The sequence below is a fragment of the Mastigoproctus giganteus genome, chromosome 8 (assembly GCF_048544385.1).
Source record: "Mastigoproctus giganteus isolate SK-2022 chromosome 8, ASM4854438v1, whole genome shotgun sequence".
Taxonomy (NCBI): Eukaryota; Metazoa; Arthropoda; class Arachnida; order Uropygi; family Thelyphonidae; genus Mastigoproctus; species Mastigoproctus giganteus.
In genome coordinates, this window is record NC_143582.1 from 103,213,463 (window position 1) to 103,232,408 (window position 18,946).

Consider the following 18,946-nt stretch of genomic DNA (forward strand, 5'->3'; position numbering starts at 1 on the left):
TGAGTTTGATTATTTATGTGGTATTGAATTGATCATCAGGTAAATTTTCTAAGATAGAAAATTGTAGATTTAAAGAGTTAAACATTGAAGTACAGTTAATTGTGTATTAGAGAATTGATCAGAGATTGAATAAGTAGATAAATGAATAGGTAGGTAAATAGGTAGAAAAATGAACAGATAGATAATTGAATTGAGTAGATCAATGTGAATATAAAGAAAGAAATATTGAAGTATTAGGAATATTTAAGTGTAAAGGAATTGACTTTTAGGCTAAGAGATAAAGCATTGAGGACAGATTAAACTTAATAGTTGAAATTATATTACTATCAATAAAAAAAATAATTAATTTGTCAATTAAATTAAATATGGCTACTAGAAGGGCACATAGCAGTAGGGATAGGGAAAGAACAGAAAATAATGGAAGGGAAGGATCAGTGGAAACAAGCTCTAGCATAGGGAGCAACAATATTGGGAGGTGAGAGAAGGTTAGAAGGTTTAGAGAAACAGATCGCAGGGTTGGAAGCCAAATTAAACAAGTTATTAGAAGAATTTAATACCAAGAAACAAATAAAGGACGGGGATAAAGAAGTTAGGCGAGAAAGACATGGAAAGAAATGCTACATATGCGGGCGAAGCAATCACTGGGCTAGGGAGTGCTGGTACAGAGATAGGCATCACGAGAGCAGAAATGAATACTGTCACAACAGGGGCACAAATCAAAGGCAGCATATAAGCATGAATGCTCTGCATCTTAGAAGCTGGAAAAATAATTCCTGTGAAAAAAGGAGCAATAAATCAGGCAGCACAAGGAGGAAGCCACACACACAGAGAAGTAAGTTTATGAATAGAGAACCAATAGTTGTGGCCACCCTAGGACATAAATGGAATCATCCAAGTCAAGTGAAGTATTATAGGTGTAGCAGATATGGGCATATAGCCAGATTCTGCTGGACTCAGATGGTGGATCAGGGAGTCAAGTATGGGAACTCTGACCCCAGAAAATTGTGGAAGATCAAGACAGGTCGATTTTATCCGTGGCGCTCAGAAAATCTTAAACTCGGTCCAATAGAGAGTAAGGATAGGCCAAACATGAAAGGGTTTAATCTAGAAAGGCCAGTGTGTGAGAGAAATGATAAGAGATCAAGCTCGGTAATGGAAAGGAAAGAAAAGAAGTGGAAGGAGACTGAAGAAATTGATGTGAAAGGGCGAAAGAAGGGACCCAGACGGCGGATTAGAACAAAAACACTACACATGGGAACATTAGAAGTAAAGGAGCAAAATAAGGAGAATTCCGGGCAGAAAACGCATAAAGTGGAAGAAAGTGGCAGTGATGAAAATGACAACTTATTGAATGAATCAACAGAGCTGAAAGGAATCGAAGGGCCATGGAAACACAGAGCTGAGGCTTCCAATGGGGAAAGGGCCCTCAAATTGAAAGAGACAAACAGGCAACAGCAAATGTATTTAGGAGCAGCATTTAATGAAAATATGGGATGGGAATAGTTTTAGTAAAGCCCAAAATATACATTTAATTAATGTACATGTATATAATTGTAAATATTTGTGCATTCCAAAGGGTAATCGGAATGAGTATAAATCCTTTTGGTGTTAGAAGTTAATGGAGAGTTAATGTATATTAAAGAGATCTTCTTACAAAAAAAAATAAAATATTTTTTATTAAGACTTTGAAAGTTAGTTTTCCTTTGATTCTTGCCATTATTAGGATAAAAGGGTAATATCTGCAGTTTCAGAAATAAGAATTATTCTGGAAGGAGGTATAAAAATTAAAACGTAGTAGGAACGAAAACAGACCATTAGCTTTACTTCCGTTAAAACAGGGAACTGATGGAGACAAACCCAGCAGGGGATCCGGCGCTACAAAAACAACTTAAGGTTTATGAGGGGTCACACACCGGAAACGTATTCTGAACAACACACACTAGTTTCTAAAAATAGACGCTATGTTTCCAGTGTCACAATTTGTGGTTTTTTTTGAGTGCTATAGAGACAAGCTGTTATGAGACAGAAAGAGTTGTTTTGAAGTATTCGGCCGACGGATGTCAACAGGTTGTAAAGAAAGGGGTATAGAGAATCACATGCTAGTGCTACGGGGCAGGCTGAACTAGGCCTTCCAACAAATGAAAAGAAAGAAAAAATGAAAAAGAAAGAGTGATTGGAAGAAATACTGGGGGAAGACGTGGAAAACTCCGGGAGAAAATTGTGGATGGATATGGACACGAGGAGAGAGAGTGGAAAAAGGAAGAGAAGGAGAGGGGAAAACTTTTTTTTTTGAGCGGTGCTAGTGGAAGGGTGAGTCGGGTAGAGTTGCTTGAAAGATGATGAAGAAATAGCCGACGAAAAAAGTCGAAGTGGGGTTATCAGTAATGTAGTGAGTGAGAAATTAGGAGATGAACTGGAAAGGGGTAGTAAAAGGAAGTTCTGCAAACAGTGATAATGAGAGAAGAAGATTCCCTTAGAACACCCAGTCCACCGAGGAAGGCGATAATATCCTGATATAGTCTTGAAAGGCAAAGGTAGCCATCCTGACAGGAAAGGTAGCAGATCCTGAAAGCGGAGTGGCAGTTGCGAATGCCATATGATGATGCCCTGGAAGCTGTAAGATGTTGCCCTGGATAGCAGAAGATAGCAGCTCTGGATAAGGATAGGATAGAAGGCCCTTGTGAAGACACCTGATCACAGAAATTAAGTACGTGAAAGTTAATTTGAGAATACTGTAAGTTAAAAGCTGGAGAAAGGACTGTAGTGCGATAATTGGGGAATTTAATGATAAAGATAAGATTAGATGGGTGAACCAAATAGGAGTAAATTCTACTCTAAGGCAATTATGGTTGGTTTAGGCAGTAATTTGGAATAAGGAGGATAGTAATGTAGATGAGAAAGTTAACGGAAGGAATTGTAGTAAAAAGTAGAAATATTAAATGTGTGGAGATAAAATTTATGTATATTGCCAACCCTTAAAGGTGTGTTTGAATGTAATATTGTATTTTGGTGATTAAGTTCTGTAACTGATAATGGTTAAAGAAATATATAAGAAAGAGGAATAGGGAATTAAAGAATAAATTTATAGTTATGATGATACATAAAAGTAATATGATCAATGATATATTTAACTTTAATGATAAAAAAAAAATCTTATTGACACCTATGAGGTATGATTTGATTGTGTTGTAATAGGAGCAGAAATAAGGTGAGCATATAAAGAGTGTAACTATTTAACCGGTGTATGCGTAATGAGAAAGGTGAGATAAAAAAAAAAAAAAGTCAAGTCTGTAAAGGAGCCTGTTAGATAGGAAGAGACTGGATATGTTGTAAGTACCTTGGTGTTGAAACAGTGAAATTCTATTCTTAATGAGATTTGTTATGATTTAACTGTAAATATGCATAATAAACTTGTTTTTTTTTTGTATAACATTTGTGTAATTATTTGTTGTACTGGACACAAGCCCATCCGAAGGGAATAATATACATCTAGAAGTTTCCCCCCCAAAACCTGAAGCCTTCTGTGAAGTTGAATAGTCAGATGCGCAAGTGGGGAGATATTATAAAAGGGAGTTGTTTAAATAGGGGAATAAATATAAATAGCATAAATTATATATATATATATATATATATACAACATTTTAAACCCACCCCACAAGTTGTTGCTGGGTGTTCAGTATAATAATTGGATGTTTTCAATTGTGTAAATTGCTTTCTTACTGGCTGGAGGAAATCCCCATTAGCTAGTACCTTAACCTTCTTGTCTTTTCTTCACTGCATGGTCTTGTGATTTATGATTAAAACTAAAAGTTTTAATTATAATATCAAGAGTTAACTCATAATATCAAGAGTGTTAATAATAATATCAAGAGTTTTAATCATAATATCAAGAGTTTTAATGTTAATAGTTTTAACCAAGTCAACTGAAAATCATGCCTTAGTATCTGATTGTTGCAGCTGTGACATGTTAATTTTCCTCGTACTGCTGCCAGGTAGCCAGTACTGTTCTACAATATCAAATAAATTGTTCTACAAGTTTAATGAAAAAGATTAATTTCTTAGTTTAAAAATTGTCTTTTCCAATAATAACTTTACTCTTTTCTTCCTACTTTGCTTCTTTTCCGGGATTGCCTATTTCTCTCGCCCCCTTGCTTTCTCTCCACTTTCCTTTGCCTCCATTTTCCATACTACTCCTTCTATATCCCTTTTCCTTTCTTTAAATACCCCAAGGTATTTAAAGAAAGGAAAGGGGATATACTTTTACTGGGGCTTCCAGGCTTGCCTGATAGCCCAGTAAAAGTCTCAGCTCGAAAGTAGAACCTGGTGCGCCTCCAAGGTTGAGAGTCAGAGTGCAGGGGACCAGTAAAAGTCTCAGCTCGAAAGTAGAACCTGGTGCGCCTCCAAGGTTGAGAGTCAGAGTGCAGGGGATCTCCTTTTACTGGGCTTCCAGGCTTGCCTGATAGCCCAGTAAAAGTCTCAGCTCGAAAGTAGAACCTGGTGCGCCTCCAAGGTTGAGAGTCAGAGTGCAGGGGACCAGACTGCGAAGGTCGCCAGGTGCCGGCACTCAGCACTCAACATAACAAGACACATACTTACGCGTCTACATATATACACTTGCCGGACTGGCCTTTGCCTTTTCAGATACTACAGTGGCATATAGCGGAAACACTGGAGACCGCAATTAAAACAAACACACCTTGACCCAGGTCTGTGCTACTGATAATAAAAATAAGATATGCGATCCTACTGGCCAGTCACTAGGAAAGAGTGGGTCTTGAAGAAGAGGGCCCTTGGCATCCTCTATAAGGCATTCTTTACCCCAGCACTAGCCTATGCAGCTGGGTCCCGGTACAAAAAAAATTCCAGTTTTTTGTTGTTGACAAAAAACTGGAGATGACACACCGATCGATATTACTCATAACGACAAGTGCTTACTGCACTGTGAGCACCCACGCGCTCCAGGTCCTGATGGGATGTCTTCCCGTGAACTTGGAGATTGCGCCCTGGGGGTTGCTGTACCAACACTCCAAAGGAAAAATATTCTAAAATAGTTTCCCATATAGGATTCACAACAGACCCAGCAAACTCCAAAACCGTGGGGAATAGACGGATTTTACAACACTCGAAATCACTATGGCAAAATCGCTGGAACCTCACTAACAAAGGCTCCATTACTAAGAGGTTTATAACGTCGGACAAGTTTATCCACTCTTCTCAGCCTGGTTTTTCTGGTTTTCAGCCAAGACTCTGAATCACCTACCTATATGGCTCATTATAGAAAGAGGCTATTTGACTTTGGAATCTCAGCTACTTCGCGGTGCTTCTGTAGACAGGAAGATTCCTGGGAGCACTTGGTCTACGAGTACGACCACTACGAGGACCTGAGATGTCAACTATACACCAAGATTCACTCGCTTCATCTAAACCAGGAGGACATCATTCTACAAGAGTAAGAAACCTACAAAGCCTTCACAATTTTTGCACAAAGTCTGTTCATAAGACAAGCATTGCATGAGTCAAAAGTAACGGTGTGCTGTGGATGCACCTCGTCTTTTGTTATAGGGCCATTTTTCTTTCAGGAAATCAGTGGCTCTGGTTTTGAAACTGTCACTGTCACAGGTCAGCATTATGCTGACCTGTTACGAAACTGCATTATCCCTAGCCTGGGAGAAAGGCAAGCTTCGGAAGTTGTGACATTCATGCAGGATGGAGCACCGTCCCATATTGCTTCTCCTGTGAAACAACTGTTACTCTCAGCGTTTGGAGAGAATCGAGTGATAAGTCGTCACTTTCAACATGAATAGCCAACAAGGTCTCCAGACCTGACACCCTGCGATTTTTGGTTATGGGGCTACCTGAAGTCAGAGGTTTACAGAGATCATCCAATGTTATTGGCAATGCTAAAAGACTCTATACGATGGCATGTATCAATGATACCTCCAGAAATGCTGCAACATGATGTCTATGACGTCGTTACTCGTCTTCAGGCAGTGCTTGACAACGAAGGCCGCCACGTTGAATATTTACTATAATGAGGTGCTTTGTGGTCTTACAGATCAAGCGACACCCGGTGGAAATATTTGTACATAATTTTGACATTCTTTCGGAAAAATACTCAAGTAATTCTGTGCATTTCTGCGCTAATCTCGTTACCATATGTCAAAAATTCACTGAAATACCGATTCTTTAATTGTGTACTGACTTTTGGATCACCCTGTATATGAAAGTTTCAGGTTTTCAGCCCCCCCCCCCTGAACGTTGGAGCCCCGTACATTGCACCCCTTTCACCTTCGGGACGGCCCGCACCTGGATCTCAGAAACATCGGTTTATCTCAGGATGTTAATATCCTGATTTATGCCGATGATTTTCAGCGTTATACTGCATGTAATAAATTGGATGTCGGTGCTTACAGTTTGCCCTCATTAAGTTCAATAGCTAGGTACAAATTTTTTTTTTGTAGATTAAAATAATTTCAAAGTTAACACGGATAAATGTTACGTACTCGCATGTCACAGACCCTAGAAAATTAATATTTCATTCTGATATTCAACTGAAAATAAAGTAGTACAATAGAAACAAGGTCAAGGTGTATTTGTTTAATTGCGGTCTCCAGGGTTTCCCCATTCTAGTTTCTGAAATGGCAAAAGGCCAAGGTCAGCAAGCGTATGTATGTAGGTGTGTAAGTATGTACGTTGTTATGTTGAGTGTTGAGGGCTGGCACCTGGCGAATTCGTAACCAAGAGGCAAGGGACACCAGGTTCCCTGCACCCTGACTCCCAACCTTGGCCACGAAGTTGGGAGTCAGTGGAGTAATGGTAGTTTCCTTTAATCTTGCAGGGAGTGATCCCTTTTTGAAGTTGGCATTTATCAGATGTAAAAGTTGTTGTTTCAGGACAACAAAGCAGTTTTTCCAGAGTGCCATGGGAAGACTATCAGTGTTTGTATCATAGTTTAAATTGAATGTTTTAAGGGTATTCAATAGAATGTCTGGTTTGACTTCAAATTGTGTCAGAATATCACTGTAATATGAGGTGAAGGTGTTATCCAGCTTACAATTGTGAACAGAGTTTTCATTATATAGGTTACTGTAATATTTTGAAAAATCTTCTAATTTAATGGTCTCAGTTTTGTTCACATGGCTATGGTTTTTATAACTCATTTTCCCATGCATCCAGAATGGTCCCATATCATGGCTGTTTAGCATTGCATTTTGTAGATGAGATAGGTAATTTTGGAATGCCAAATTGATATTGGTTTTTAACTATCTTCTTAGGTTGGAGAACTTTTGTTATTATAGTTTGATGTTGATCTAGATTTAGTCTATCCGTTTCAAGTGTATTGGCAATCATACGCAGCGTCTCCTGAAACATAGGCCAGTCAGCCTTCTGGATAGCATATCTAAATTGCTTTTGCCTTGGTGTTGTTGTTCTGGTTATGGATCGGTTCAAGTTGAACGTGATTGCTCTGTTATCAGACGTTTTCCAATCTTCGGTAACAGTCCACAAGGTAATGTTTTTTTTTTTTTTTTTTTTTTTTGTTAGTTGTTGGCGCATGGGCTTCTGTGGCCATAATGCACCTCCCAAAGGTTTTTTTTTTGCATTTTTTTACTCTGATCCAAGCCCGAGGCAGGATTCGAACCCGCGACCTTTGGATTGCCAGGCAGGAACTTTACCCACCTGGCTAACCCAGTCGGCTCACAGACAAGGTAATGTGGTCAGCAATAGATCTGCTGGCCAGTTTAATATCTATTGTCGCCTCCCCCATGGTGCTGGAAAAGGTCGGCAGATTATTTGGTCGGTTTAAGATGGTGAAATAACTGTTTGTGAGGAATTCTTCAAGGCGCTGTTCGTTTACAGCACCACTTCGTTCCTGGGTTTCATTGTGCCATGCTGCAGGTGAGCGACAGTTTACGTCACGTCTGCACCAACAATTATTTTTGCGTTCATGACGGTGTGCACATATGTTCTGCAGATATGTTATAGCAGGTAAGATATCCTCTCCTGGCCTGCAGTAGAAACCGCATAGAATTTGCCCACGGCTGTGATAATGTGAGCGAACGCCGCCCGAGGGAGACAGTAATTTGTTAGCTTGGTTACCGTGTAGTTAGGGTTTCTTATTTGAACCGCTGCCCAAGGGGTTTCCCCATCTATTTGGACTAATTTTTAATTCAGGGGGTATCCCCTGACCTCTTTACTGTAGAGCTCCTGTATAAGCAGGATGTCTACGTTCTCTTCATCAGCTTTTTGGTTACCTGAGCTGCGACTGCCTTGGATCTTTGGGCATTTAGCTGGACGAAATGGACCCGGTTGTTGTTGTTATAGTGTTTAAGGAGTGCTGCCATAGTCCAGTCTTAGTTGGTACATTCCCTTTGCTTTAATATAAACAAGGCACTTGTTATCCCTGATTGAATGATCCGCTTGCATTTGTTGCGACTTACAGTTTATGCATGTTGACGGTTCTGCTTTTTCAGGGCATTCCTTGAATTCGTGGCACTTTTCAGCACAGTGTCCACATGTGGGAATAGTTTGGGCACAGGTATGTGGAGTGTGTCCGAATCGGCCACACCTAAAGCACTTGGTGACGGTCACGTGCTCATTGTAGCGATGAATGCCCCAGTTTATAAAAACCCTGTTGTGTCGGTTTATGGTCTTCCATACTGCCGGCGAGAGTTCCACCACCCAATTTGTGGCATTGCTTGACCAAGATTTTGTCTGGTAGCGTGGTGTTATTAGCGTTATCGGGTCGACTTCCGGATGATCCTGTTGCAAGTTTCTTATATAGAGTTCTTCCCGGAGTGTTGCTGGTGTTAGTTCTCTGTCCGTATCATATATGATGATACTGGCCCTTTTTTTCTAGGGGGCGCTGCTTCCAGGCCTAGAGTCTATATTTTCGGTTTTTTTATTATCTTCTTTGGTAAAGGTTTCTATTATGACCCCAGCGTTTCTTATTTTGCGGACAGATTTTATTCTTGTTGTTTTTAGATCTTTTGCCTGCTAGCATTCTCCTTTGAGATCATAGATTGAACAAAATACCGAGGTAGAGGATATCATGAGAAAAACAAGGGCAATGATGACAAGAGCCGCCAACACCACCCGAAGTTAGCCGTGGAGAGAATGATAATTGTTCGAAAAGAGGGAGGAAGGGGCCTAATAGACCACAATGAGCACCAGAAAACAGTTATAGCTAACCTGAAGGAATGCTTCCATAAAAACGCAGCAACACTCTACCAGGCCATGAGGAAGACAGACATACCCCACTCAAACTAAGCGACGATCCCCTCCTGCCCAGACTGCACAAACAAAACTAGAAAGATGGGCAAAAAAGACACTCCATGGTAGACACCACAAGGACCTACATTGCGATCACATAGATAATATGGCTCCCAATGCATGGTTCACGAGCTGGTCGCCCTTAATGCTCACCATCCAAAACCAGGTAATCAACAACAGAAATTATATAAAATAAATCGGCAAGGAGCCAGGAGTGTCCGATGACATATGTCGATGATGCCACCTGGCCTTAAAAAAATACAACACATCACTGGTGGATGCAAGGTGATCACCAGACTAGGTATATTCGTAGACAAGACCAGGTAGTCAGGATTATACATCAGAAGCTAGCAAGGAAATATCAGTTGATAAAAGAAAGTGTGCCGTACTACGAGTACGACCCCAGGCAATACTACAGATCCCAACTCACAAGCTGTACTAGGACCACGCCATAATAATGGAGAAGACAGTCCCACACAACAGACCGGACATTTGTGGATAAGAAGGAAAGGGCCACCTATCTGATTGACATATTGGTACCCAACAGGAAAACCCATGAGGAAAATATCAGGAAGTAGACGAACCGAAGACTGCAGATCAAAGAGATGTGGCATATGCAACAAGTAACTACCATGCCTTTTATCGTCAAAACCACTGGTATGGTCCAAAAACCCTACATAACAGCCTAGCAGCAATAGGTCTCCCAGAGACCACCTACAAGGAACTCCAGAAAGTCACAATCGTGAACACCTGTAGGACAGTCAGAGAATTCCTTGACCTACAGTAACACCAGACTTAACAACAACAACCCTGTGTACTTGCTAGCTACACCCGTAACGAGGTGGAACCCCCAATCAGGGAGAAATAGTATAAGAGCAATAATAATAATAATAATAATAATAATAATAATAATCATCTTCATCAGCTATTTTCAATCCACTGCAGGATGAAAGCCTCTCCAGCAACTTTCCAGATTTCCGTCTGTTTTGTGCAAGGGTCATCCATTTACTAGCCACAAACTCATGATTTTCATCTGTCCATCTCCGTTGTTGTCTTCCAGGTTTTCCCTTAGCTCCTCTTGGGTACCATGCTGTTAGTCCATCTTAGTTCGATCTGTCATCATGTCTTCGAGCTATGTGTCCTGCCCAAGACATTTTAATTCTTTAGTTTTGATAAGAATGTCCTTTACTTGAGTTTGCTGCCTAATCCATGTGTTTCTCTTCTTATCTACCAGTCTGATTCCCAATATAATTCGTTCCATTCTTCGCTGTGTAGTTCTTAGCTTCTCTTCCATTCTATTGGTGAGTGCCCAAGTTTCACTTCCCTAAGTCATGGTGGGGAATATACATTGGTTCATTATTTTACGTTTCAGACAAATTGGGATATTGCTCCTCAGTATGTGACTATATTTCCTGAATGCTATCCATCCAAAATTTATTCTTCTCTTGACTTCCAGCCATTTATCATTATTTCAGCTGACGACTTGTCCCAGATAAGTATATGACTCCACCTTTTCAATTATTGCTCCTTCAATCATTATATCCCTTTCTATGGCATACTTGTTCATCATTACTTTTGTTTTAGCCATATTCATCTTTAGTCCAAAATCCTTACTAACTCTGCATAACTGATTAAAATTTTCCTCTAATTCTTTGTGATCGTGGCTTCTGCAAATCGTAAATGTCATCTGCAAATGATAAATGATTTAGGTACTCTCCATTGACTCCTTTCTGCGACCAGTCTAATCTTCTGAAAGCTTCCTCAAGGGCTGCAGTAAACAACTTCGGAGATATTTTGTCTCCTTGTCGAACTCCTTTCTCGATTTTAAATTTCTACTGTCTTTGTCTAGTCTAATAAAGGAGGTAGCGTTCTCAAATATTTTCTTCAAAATCTATGCCTTGTCTCTCCAGTACCCGAAACATTGCCTTATGCTGTATGGAGTCAAATGACTTTTCATAATCCACAAATGCCAGGCATATTGATGTTTTATATTCATTTGCTTTATGTTTTATATTCATTTGCTTTATGTTTTATATTCATTAGCTGTGATATTACGTGAAGGTGATCCATAGTCGAGAATCCTGTCCTAAAGCCAACTTGCTCTTTTGGTTGATTATCATCAAGTATTCTTTCTAATCTGTTGGTAATGACCCTTGTGAACAACTTGTAAACGTGGGATAACAAACTAATTAGTCTATAATTTCCAATTTCTGATTTATCTCCTTTCTTATGCAGCAAAACCATGATTGCATTGTTCCAGTCCTTGGGCATCACACCTTTTCTAATGCATTTTGTGAAGAGTCTTGACAGTTTTTGTGCCATGTCTCTTCCTCCCAATTTTAACAATTCTATAGTAACTTCATCTTCCCTCGGGGCTTTCTGATTCTTCATTTTCTTCAACGCATGTTCTACCTCAGCAGGAAGGATATCGGGTATATCATATATGATACTAATTTGTGATCCATCTTCCCTACTGCTGGCTCAGTCCCTCGCTCTTTGTATAATTCTCTATAGTAGTCTTCTGCTAATTGAATTATGCCTGCTTTGCTATTTGTAAGTACTCCATCGCTATTCTTCAGTTTCAGTATCATTTGTGTTTCTGTATTACTGCTCATGACTGCTGATTTAAGTCATTTGTTTCCCCTTAATGCTTGTTCTACTTTTCTTGTGTTATATCTTCTTATGTCCTTTCTTAGTCTCTTTTTAATGGCTTTGCATAACTCAGTATACTCAATTTTCTCTTTGTTAGTGTTTATCTTGCTCTTCATTTGTCGTCTTCGGTTCATCATGACAAGTGTTTCTTGACTAATTTTTTCTTCTTTGGATTTCTTTTTACCTATAAGTTTCTTGGGCTTTATCACTTTCAGAAAGTTGTAATATTCCTCGTCGATGTCTTGGTCCTGAGCTCTGCAGAAGGTCAAACTTGGTCTTAAGTTCCAATACATACTGCTTTTTCTCCTCTTCTGTTATCTCAAAGACCTTCGTATTATTTACTCGAGTCAATTTTTTCCTTTATTTTCTTACATCTATATCAAGTGTGCATCTTACCATTCTGTGATCACTTCCAACATTTACCTTGTTCAGGACTTCCAACATTTACCTTGTTAACATCATTCAAGATATATCTTCTGTTAGTGAGGATGAAGTCGATTTCATTAGTTGTTAATCCATTTGGGCTCTTCCATGTCCACTTTCTTTCACCCTTTTCTTGGAACAAGTGTTCATTACTGACAATCCTCGAGATTCTGCAAATTCCACAAGTCTTTCACCTCTTTAATTTCTTTCATCAATTCCAAAATTTCCTATAGTTTCCCTTTCTGTGTTGTTTTGTCTCTTTCCAACCTTAGCATTAAAGGCGCCCATAATGATAGCTTAGTGAGTATCTTTATGATCCAGAAAGCCAACTCCACCTTCGCTCCTTTCACTGTTTCCATTGGTATACAGCAGATTTCCACTTGATAAACTTATAAGTTATTCATTTCTTCTTCTTGTTTCAGCCAAACCGATGATATTCCAATTCACATTTTCTAATTCCTTTTCTAGCGCTAATATCCTGTCTTCACCGATGAGCGATCTTACCTTGAAACAGGCCAAGTTCAGTTTCGGTGCATGGCAACCTGGTAGTCCCCAGAGATTCTTACCACCCTCTGCTTCCACTCTGATCCTCTCGCTGCCATAAGACGGGGAGTGAAAGCCGCTGGGGCCTCAGGGCCATTTGTTTCGTTGTGCTGTCATGTGCTTGAGGGGTTGCTCTTTTCCTCTTCACGCTGACCAGGCGTCTTGAAGAGGACCACTCTACACGTTCGTTGCCACCTAAGTAAGGGAGGCATGCCAACCTTCTACGTAAGGGAGGATAGCCAACCGGACTTCTCCTAAATCTTATGAGATTATAACACACACAGAATGCCTGTTCCCCTCTAAGCCCCCTCTAATGGTGTAAATTATTATTATATTATTATAATAATAATTCACACCATTTTCCTGGACATGAAGTCTGCTTTCGACTCAGTCCAAATCACACCTCTTCTTGCCTTGCTTGAAAGATTCTATGGGATATCCGGAAATATGCTTGAGATCTTCAATAATCTGCTATCTAAAAGCATGCTTGACTTCACAGGCAATGGCATTACAGTCTCTATAATCGTCGAAGTAGGGATCCCACAAGGTGGTTCTCTCTCAGCCTTGCTATTTGCAGCAATATTCGCAGCAATATTCCACTAATGGATCAAATTCCAACTTTCCTATCGTATGCTGATGATATTGTATGCTACTTGCCATGCAAACGCCATGTTGGTGACTCACAGGAAAGACAAACCTCCTCTGAATCTGTAAACAGCTACCTAAATACATTCTGTAAGTATGCCAAATGTTTTGGCCTGTCAGTCAATCTAGAGAAGTCAAACTGTATCATCTTTACGCCAAGTCGGATGACTTCTGCTGATACTGCATCTTCTCTACGTCCGGAATTGGCAGGAAATGTTCTGACTCCCACAGACACTGTCAGCTTCCTAGGAGTAATCCTTGATGCCAACCTCACCTATAAAAAACAAATCCAATCTCAGTATTCCAAAGCCCTGAGAGCGTTCTGGAGAATGAAAATTGACATGTGCAAATCGCACAATAAGCAAATAAGCAAGAAATATCTAGCAACTTACTTCTGTAGTAGTGTGCTTTCCTATGCCGTAGAAGTTTGGTCGGCGGCACCACCCACCAGCCTCAGGAAACTGTGGGGCCTCGAATTCTGGGTGCTCAAGTGGGCCAACTTGTGGTCGCACCAGATCTAGACGACATCTAAATCTGCACTCTGCTCCAACCTGCAATACACGCCCACAGTCCACAGACCCCATGTGCTAAAAATAAAGTCATTCCTTCATGTGTGCTCAGCTAAGCAGGATCATATCAACATCTGGAACACGGTTGGTTGGCATTTGCCAGGTAGACATCTTCGTAGAACCCCTCCAGCTCTAGTTCAAGGCTCCAGCGGTTAAAGAATTTAAAGAGACACTTCCCAAATGTGACTCTGAACTCGCTCAACATCGACCTGTGGACTATAGACAAGGCATATCGCGATGGCATCTTGTCCTGTCTTGTTGTTTGTAAAGGACATTTATGTAAGTGCCGATCTTAGTTAGCCGATGTCATTTCATGTTCTGCTCAACTTGTAGTCCTTTTTCGTTGTAATTACTACTTCATTTTCACATTTTGATTATTATCTTTGTTTTTATCTATTAATTATTATTTAGTTATTTATTATTATTTTATTTCATTTTTTTATATTATAAAAGAAAATCACTTGTATAAACAACGAATTGTAAGATTTCTCTGGCTTTCTGTGTAAGGAATCACTATTGTATAAAATTTATGTTAATATAAAGAATCTTATAATTATTATTATTATTATTATTATTATTATTATTATAACTAGTGGGCTTCTCCCCCTTTTTGCTTTGCTGGCCAATCCCCTCGCATACTTTTCTATGTGAAATGTAGAGTTATGACGGAGTAAGTCAAATCTTTTCTACGTAAAAGACACACCTGTCGAAAGGCACTAATCGATATCTAATCAGGAAATTACCTAAGTAATAATCGCCCCGCCCTCTTGTAGCATGTGACCCGCATCCCTCTTCACCCATCGGCTATCCCATCGACACCATAGGGCATTCTCAAGTTCGAATAAATATCACTATACATGTATAGGTAAAAATTTAGATCTTGTGTACCATTTCGTACTTCGACTAAAAGTGAGAAAGAAGGCCGTGATTTGCAGGTGCCACTCACTGTTTATCCCCACCCCTTTTCTCCTACGTAAATGGTGTAAAGATTTTTTTTTTTTTTTTTTTTTTTTTTTTTGATTTGGTAGTTATTGGCGCATCGGCTTCTGTGGCCATATTGCACCTCCCAAGGTTTTTGCAGTACTTTGATCCAAGCCCGAGGCGGGAATCGAACCCGCGACCTTTGGGTTGCCGGGCAGGTACTTTACCCACTCGGCTAGCCCGGTCGGCTAAAAATGGTGTAAAGGGTAAAATGTAAAGGGTGTTTATTCCCCCATTTACCGCTGTTTTAAAATCTCAAACTCGTTTTCCGATTTTGAAACAGCGAGATGGGGGTTAAACACCCTGCGTGAGCTAAGCACCCCCCTAAACTAAGACACAAAACAATCAAAAACAAAACGCATTCACAATAATCACCCAATTACAGAACTCGACCGTACAATCACTCCGTGCTACGACCAGGCCCACTGCGCGGAGAAAAGTGTTACCCAAATAATAGATTTTAGTCCACTATATCATTATTTACCTGCGTTTACATAGTAATAGGTCACTTAGCAAAAGGCCTTTTGCTTCGGCTTCCATAATGCATTAGGAGTTTTATTAAATCTGAAAGAACAGGACTAAAATATTTAGAAACTATAGAAATATTTAAAATATTTACAAAATACTAAACTATTTTCAAATATACAAACTATATCGGGTCCCTTCATTAGCTAACATTTACATTGGAACATCAAATGATGCCTGGCGTGGTCATGTATTAGTTAATGAAGTGCATGCATGAGGTAGGTGAACATTATGGAGGCAGTTATGACTAGAATAAGTGATGTAATTTCTCGATTTTAATAATAATAATAATTATTGTTATTATTATCAGGAGATCAAAGAGATGTGGCATATGCAACAAGAAAGAGATGTGGCATATGCAATGACCATCCCAATCATCGTATCAACCACTGGTATGGTGCCAAAAAGCATACTTAGCCTAGCAGCAATAGGTCTCGACCAACAGTAACACCAGACATAACAACAGCCATCCTGTGTACTTGGAAGAAATACCCGTCACAAGGTGGAACCCCCAATCTTGGAGAAATAATACAATAAAAATAATACTAAAATTAATAATACTAATATAATGGGAATTACGATGTCTTAGATGTACATATATACAGAATTAAATACTTAACTTACGTTATACAACCATAAATGGAAGCCTGAGAACACCGCGAATTCCTTTTTCTCAGTATCGCACTCTCTGGAATGTCTTCATAGTTTCGTTGTGATCTGCTGCGCCATTGGTAGAAAGTGTAAATGGAAACTGCAAACAGCATAAGGATGAAACCCCCCACTGTTAAAGTTAGATGTATGGGATTTCCTATAAGAAGAAATTAGAAAGAATAATAACTATCTGAACGTGTATGATTTCTTAATGCTGAACAGCAGCACAACTTATAAGGCACGAGTTTTCTTTGTTTTTCTAAACCAAAAATACATCCTATTACGACATTCACTTAGTCGAAACTCGCATATCCCTGATATAAAGTGTCTTGTTTTTTTTAATTCGAATCGCTTATTCTGAGTAAATAATTAATAGCACTTCCCGCGGTTTGGAACGTATTCTATTCTCTTCTGAAAATAAGGACTAACTCAGTCGTGGTGAATATCTACGAATTAATCTACGGTATCAAATAAATGACCATAAATATCTCTGTTTTACGGGAATTCGAACTGAAACTGTTCCTCCACAATACGTGATGAATAGTGCCCGCTGCATTGTGTAAGAACAATAGGATGAAGGGTTATTTGAACCGATTTGGTTTCCGGTGACCCTCCTCTCCCGGACTCCTGGATGTTTTAAATTGCCAGGGACGCTGCTTGTTCCCATGACCACACGACTCTTCTCTCCAAGAATCTGGTGTGCTTTCATCACCATGGAGACTGGTCACCATGTTCCTTTGCTCTGGGTTGGACTCCAATGGCTGCTTCCCGCGATGTTTTGCGCGGTTCGTACTCCGCTATTTTTTTCTACTGGATGACGCCATGGGTAATTTTTCATAAAAAAAAATTTCTGTTGTTGGATTTGTACTGAGCTCTATCGGCTTATACGAATGTGCTTAGCCATTGCACACTAACCAGACATTTACATACAAGAATAAAAATTGTGATATTATAATGTAATTTGAACATTTCTTCAACAAATTTTAATAGTGTTTAATCAATAAATGAATTGCATATACTTTTAAATCAACTAGTACTTAATCAGTGGTATCAGTTGAATGTAACTATTTTTAATTAATAGTGTAATTATTATTTTTAATCAACAAATTAATAGTGCTTAATGAAGAAGATATTTCCCCAACTGAAAGTAATTTTAAAACTCATGAGCAAAGCAATATTTTGAAATAATTATTTTTAATCAACAAAATAATATTTCCTCAACTGAAAGTGCGTTTTTTAAAAGTATTTAAAATTTATAAGTAAATAATTTTAATTTCACGAAGTAACGGAAATTTAATGTATGAAAGTCTTTTACTGAAAGTTATTTACTAAATTATATTTTAAATTAGACGGTGATATTAAGTTTAAGTAATTAATTTAGCAGTTAATTTTATTTTAACTTATTTACATAGTTTTAGCAGACGACACACAAAGAAAAACTTCAAAAACAAAATGCAAGGAATTTAAACCATATTGTTATGATAACATACAAAGCTACTCAATTAGTTTTAGCAGAGTACACATAAAGTTCACATTTTCTCGTTTCACAGGACAATTTTACAGTTTAGCCGAATGAGAATGGGCTGTATTTCTAATTTTATACTGCCCTGAGCCGATGACCACTGCTTGAAAAATCTCATACGAGTTGTTACAAATATTTTGTCAATTCTGGAAATTTCTTCTGAAATTGGGTCCATTCTTCACACTTAAAAAGAAAGGTAGAAATTGTAATAACATCAACCCCATGGCAACTGAAATAAAACCAAACTGATGACGTGCAACTTCACACCATCCTTCAACCAATCATAAAACAGCTTGGCAAAATCATAAGCAAAAAAAAAAAAAAATTAAGTGATATCCACAACATTTGTTCATAAATATTTTCTTATACAGGGTCATAGAAAAAAGGTGTCCGTGATTTCCCCTTTAATTATCTTCGGAAATATTTGATCGATTGCTGTGATCGTAGCAGCAAACAGTGTGGTAACTCACTGCGTTTTATTTGACATCTCAATAATGACATTGGCTGCGCCGTGAGTGTGCGCAGAATGACTCCTACATGCACCGCCTTAGTCAGTGCTAGTAAGATGGCTTTGCAACAGAACGCGCAGCGTGTGTTATGGTATGCTGAATTTCAATACCCACTTACGTCGATATTGACGTTGCACTATTATGACAGATTTAAATTCAGTGTACCACAGTACCTGTGGTACGCTGAATTTAATACTACATAAATGAGAGCTTACATATGCTCAATTTTTCCTACGTTCTATTAATATTTTAGAAATGAACAAGAAGTTACCTTTTATTCAGTCAGTAGGATTTCTTCTTTACCAAATCTCCTTATACGAATAAATTATACATTGAAACAATTTATACGAAGAAATGATACGTTGAAACAAAATTACATAATTTTAAATAATTTAAAACTCATAATGTGTTCCTCACTATTGACACACTGACAGTTCAACACCCCAGTATCACAGCGGTGAACCCTGTGATCTTTGTAATGACACTACAAACGAAGTTTTGCAAACTTTTAATAATATGCTCATTAGATTAAAATTTACTCTGGAGTAGAACAAGAAGAAACAAAGTCCATAATGTTTTTAAATTTTACACGTAAGAGGGAAGGCGAAAAAAGTAATTTCAGTATTTATCGTAAACCCACGAATACGAGGATGTTC

At 38.8% G+C, this 18,946-nt stretch overlaps 1 protein-coding gene across 4 annotated transcripts in view; it reads right to left on the reverse strand.

Moving 5' to 3' along the window:
- Positions 1-18,946, reverse strand: part of LOC150081744 (synaptotagmin-15-like) — a 377,464-nt gene that overhangs the window by 269,605 nt on the left and 88,913 nt on the right. For all 4 annotated transcript variants that reach the window (XR_016547288.1, XR_016547289.1, XM_090379611.1 and 1 more), the window contains exon 2: positions 16,233-16,416. Coding sequence is in view for 2 of the 4 variants with exons in the window: in XM_090379611.1 (XP_090235737.1) it covers positions 16,233-16,416 (184 nt within the window). In the remaining 2 variants the exon portion in view is untranslated. The remainder of the gene's footprint in view (positions 1-16,232; positions 16,417-18,946) is intronic.